At 43.0% G+C, this 4,870-nt stretch overlaps 1 protein-coding gene across 1 annotated transcript; it reads right to left on the reverse strand.

The window, feature by feature from the left end:
• Positions 1 to 2,436: 2,436 nt before the first annotated feature.
• Positions 2,437 to 3,894, reverse strand: LOC119579788. The gene is made up of 3 exons (XM_037927676.1): positions 3,764 to 3,894; positions 3,233 to 3,651; positions 2,437 to 3,137 (listed from the first exon to the last, which is right to left on the reverse strand). The coding sequence occupies exons 1-3, from the start codon at positions 3,804 to 3,806 to the stop codon at positions 2,646 to 2,648; spliced, it is 954 nt and encodes a 317-aa protein (XP_037783604.1). The 5' UTR covers positions 3,807 to 3,894; the 3' UTR covers positions 2,437 to 2,645.
• Positions 3,895 to 4,870: the final 976 nt, after the last annotated feature.

A 4,870-nucleotide genomic window follows, 5' to 3' on the forward strand; every position in this document is an offset into this window, starting at 1 on the left:
ACACACAACAACACAACACACATCAAACAACACACACTACACATACAAACACACACAAAAGACACCTACATTACTATAATTAACATCATATCTACATCTTTCATTATATTATTATAGTAGTTTCTAAAAAAAATAATGTAGATTAAAAATTATACGATCTGTATATATATTCCACATTCGTTCATTTTTCGAATATTTGCGTGGCCCCTTTTGCTATTCATTTTGGTTATAATTATTAGTACTACATGAGACGTACACACACACGCACACACACACACACACACTTACACACTTACACATACGAAACACAACACACACACACATACACACTTACACACTTACACACTCACAAACACACACAGAAAGACACCTACACATACACACACACTCACACACACACACACGCACATCTGCACATCCTTTCGCCTCCGTATAATACTTTATAAGTAGTTTACAAAGTAGAAAATTGCGTTGTAAATGAAAATCACACTTTTCATTTCCCGTACATAGCATCACGTTGCATCAATTTGCATAATGAAAAACATATCACCAAAAGATACGACTTGATTCATCGTTGAAGGAAGAAGAGCAGAGAATGAAGGCAGGCTGTGAATGAGAAAGGAGGAAATAGAAGCAGGGAGAAGGAGATAAGATAGCGAAGGCAGGAAGTGGGGAGTGGGACGCAATAATGGAGAAGATAAGATGTGGGCCGATAAAGGAGGGTAAGAGATAATGGGAAAGAGGAGGGAGAGAGAGAGAGAGAGAGAGAGAGAGAGAGAGAGAGAGAGAGAGAGAGAGAGTTCTGATTCTGGGATTCTGAAACAGAGAGATAGATAGATAGATAGATAGATAGATAGATAGATAGATAAATAGATAGATAGATAGATAGATAGAGAGAGAGAGATGAAGGCTGTGAAAGGAAAACAGGAAAATAGATGAGAAAACAGGGAGACAAGTAAACATAAAGAGAAGCAAGGCATAGGGTGCAATAACAAAGATGATAAGATGTAGGCGGATAAAGGAGTATAAGAGAGAAGATAAATAAGACGATTCTGAGAAAGGAATGTAAGGCCGAAAGGAGCAAATTGAAAAAGTTCAAAGATATGGAAAGAAGGAAAGAGAAAAAGAGTTAGAGGATGATGAAAGAAAGAGAAAAAAAGCATCGTAAAACTGAATATGAAATGAAAGAAATGAAAAGAGAATACGATATATGTAATAATATTGATAATAGGAATAATAAAAGATCTCTTGAAAATTAGAAAATATTCCAAATAACGACGATGATTATTATCATATGATAGTAATAATAATAATAATAACAACAATAATAATGATTATAATGATACTAGTGATAATAATAATAATGATAATAGTAATAGTGCTAGTAATAGTAGTAGTAGTAGTAGTAGTAGTAGTAGTAGTAGTAATAGTAATAATAATAATAATGATAATAATAATAGTAATAATAATAATAATAATAATAATAATAATAATGATAATAATAATAATAATAATAATAATGATAATAATAATAATAATAATAATAATAATAAGAACAACAATAATAATAAAAATAATAATAATAGTGATAATAATGATGATTATGATGATGATAATAATAATAATAATAATATTATTATTATCATTATTAAAATAATAATAGTAATAATGGTAATGATGATCAGAATAATGATGATAATGGGAACTCTAATAACAATAATAATCATAACGATAACTGCGATAATAATAGTAATAATAAACAAAAGAGAAGAAGGAAGAACAAGGATTATAAATATGTAGAGAATATGATGATAAAGATAAAAAAAAGATGATTAAGACAACTCTTCGCTTCAGGTCTATCATCTCCGCATTAAGCCAAAAAAGAGAAAAAAAGAATAAAAAGAAGAAAAAAAATATGCTCCTTGGATGTTGTGGTTAGAAGGGAATCTATTTTGATCTTGCTGTGGCCCGGGGATTATCTTGTAATATTTTATTGGTGGTAGTAAACAAACTCTAATGAACTCAACTGTAAAACTGCAGGAGAGGAGAACCGGGGGTGAATTCTACGAAAAGGGTTGCTGATGAAGAGGATGAGGGAGGAAGCAGAGAAGAGAGAGAGAGAGAGAGAGAGAGAGAGAGAGAGAGAGAGAGAGAGAGAGAGAGAGAGAGAGAGAGAGAGAGAGAGAGAGAGAGAGAGAGAGGTGGAAAGGTGGAGGGAGGGAGGAGGGGAAAGTGAGTTGGAAGCGGGAGGGAGGAAGGGAGAGAGAGAGGGAGGGAAAGAGAAATGGAGGGAGGGAGGAAGGGAGGGATGGAAGCGGATGGGGAGGGAGGGAGGAGGGAGGAAAGGGAAGGACAGGGAAGGAGGGAGAGATGGAGGCGAGTGGGAAAGGAAGGATAGGGGAAGGAGGGAGAGAGGGAGCGAGAGTGGGAGGGGAGGGTAGGCGAGGGAGGGCTCGGAAGGGATGTCTGGTGAGGAAAGGATGGAGGATAGAGGAAGAACAAAGTATTAAAGGTATGAGGCAAGCGAAAAATGGACAGAGGATATAATGAGATGGTGGGAGAGAAGATAGGCGTAGAGAGGGAGAGGATAATAATACCGGAGCATAAAAAGTCTTTACCGTAAGGGGCCATAGTGTAACGAGGTTTCACACAGAGCTCTCCATCCCACCCAGACCCCGGCTGACCTTCGCGCCGCCCCCGCCAAGGCTCCGATAAATACGGGACTCGTTAGGGTGACAAAGAATCACAGACGGGGAGCTGTATCTTAGCGCGCCAGGCTGTTCACTCCTATTTTCGGACGCCAATTGCCTAGGAACGGAGGCCATTTGTAGTCTCTGAAGGGAATTGGGGAGTTTTTCACCGGAATGTCCCGGGGCGAGCGACCAACAGCTCTCCGCGCCGTCGGCGATGGACGATTTCCTTGCGAGGATGAGGATCGTCGCCTGGGCTTCGGCAGTGTGCGCGGCTGGCTCTCCCTCTGTACAGGATTCGCCGATCGAGGGAAGCCGGATTTGCCGGAGAGACTGGATGTTTGAGGCGACGTTGCGGCCTGACGGCATCAGCTCCTGTAGCTCTGGTTCCGACTCGGTCTCAGACAGGCCCGAGTCCTCGCTGTGCGATTCAGTGGAACGGAGGTCCTGCAGGGAGCAAAGGCAGCTTGTCAATTTACGTTCTGGTATTCTAATGCAAACTGGAATTTTAGGTATTGGTTTCTGTTAAATACTACACTAACCTGCTTCTCCTCACTGTGACGTCTGATACAAGTGTCCAGCACCTGAGCGTGCCCGCGATTACAGGAATGCTTCCTTGGATCACCGGGTGTGCACAGGTGGTCTCCAGCAACGAAGCCTTTATTGGCTTTATGGCTTTCATGGGAAGGTATCTTGCGTCCATCCTGTTCGTGGGCGTCCTGCGCGGGCATATGTGGGAGGACGTCGAGACTGTGTGGGCGGCACTGAATGGACTGGACTACATCAGGGTCGTAGCCGTCGCTGGCGGTGGGCGTTAGCGTCACTTCGACCGCTGTTTTCTGCAGCCGGGGACGTAGCCTCCTTGCAACAACCACGCTGACCAGCAGACAGGTCAGCACCGCCCCCGCGCCGCATGCAGCCATCCCAAGCGACGGGAGTCCTCCTCCTGTCCCTCCGCTATCTGTCGCGGGAAACGGAAAGGCTGCGTTACCTTCTTTCATTAGACAGGGTGATCCATAGATACCGAGTGACAACAAGACTACGATTCATGAAAGGAAGCGCTACGAGTCTACCCGGGGATGCATGGTGCTGGGCGCTGGTTGTAAGCACGTCCATCAGTAAGGCTCGGCTCGTCCCACGCTCGTTGTGGGCGGAGATCCGGAGCGCCACGCCTTCCCCCGCCCGGAGATTCGTCAGCAGCCACACCGGGAAGTCGCTGTAGGATGAGAGGGTTGAAAGGTGTTGATTTTTCTATCTATATACTTCAAACACCACACACATTCACACACACACACACACACACACACACACACACACACACACACACACACACACACACACACACACACACACACACACACACACACACACACACACACACACACACACACACACACACACACACACACACACACACACACACACACCGCACACACACACACACACACAATTGCTATCCACATTCTGGCCTAAAAAGTCAGTAAGGGGTCATCCATTTTTTCAACATTTTTACAAGCGTACAAATAGTACTCTTTTCACAAGACCCCCCCCCCCCCTCTCTAGTGTGTACAGAGCAAAAATATAAAAATGATGAACTCTGCCACAGGATCTCCAATTTGATCTGGATCGTCATTTTTATGATGTTCTAAAAACATACGCCAGAGTTTAACCCCCCCCCCCCCCAGCGGACGGTTTGTACATTCATGAACATAAAAAAATGGATGGGCCCTAAGTTCTACCACGCAAAAATAAATGCCGTATTCTGTTAAACGCGAGTTCCCTTCGGCAGCAGGAATCACACCGGGGTTGAGTTCGCCCACTGCCTCGCCTGCAGAGTTATTGTAAACATTTCAAAGTACGAGGAGGCCTTTGATATTAGATGAGGGTTGCCATACATCACATATATTTTTTTCTTCAACTTCCTTTCCAAACTCATTCATTTACCGTTTTCCGTGGGATTTTCTTTCTTTTCCTTTTTCTGTAAAAATATCCTGCTTTTAGCTGTCGTTCGTATTTATATATGCATAATGCAAGCCTTCTTCTTCTCTTTCGCTCTCTCCTGCCATCCCTCTCGCTTTGTGTCCTGGAATATTCCCTTCACGAAAGAGGACTTGGAGAGGGAGAAAGAAAGGAAGAAAATGGTCAAAGCCTTCCAGAGACCCGTCGGGAAATTTTCATTG

The sequence above is a fragment of the Penaeus monodon genome, chromosome 12 (assembly GCF_015228065.2).
Source record: "Penaeus monodon isolate SGIC_2016 chromosome 12, NSTDA_Pmon_1, whole genome shotgun sequence".
NCBI lineage: Eukaryota > Metazoa > Arthropoda > Malacostraca > Decapoda > Penaeidae > Penaeus > Penaeus monodon.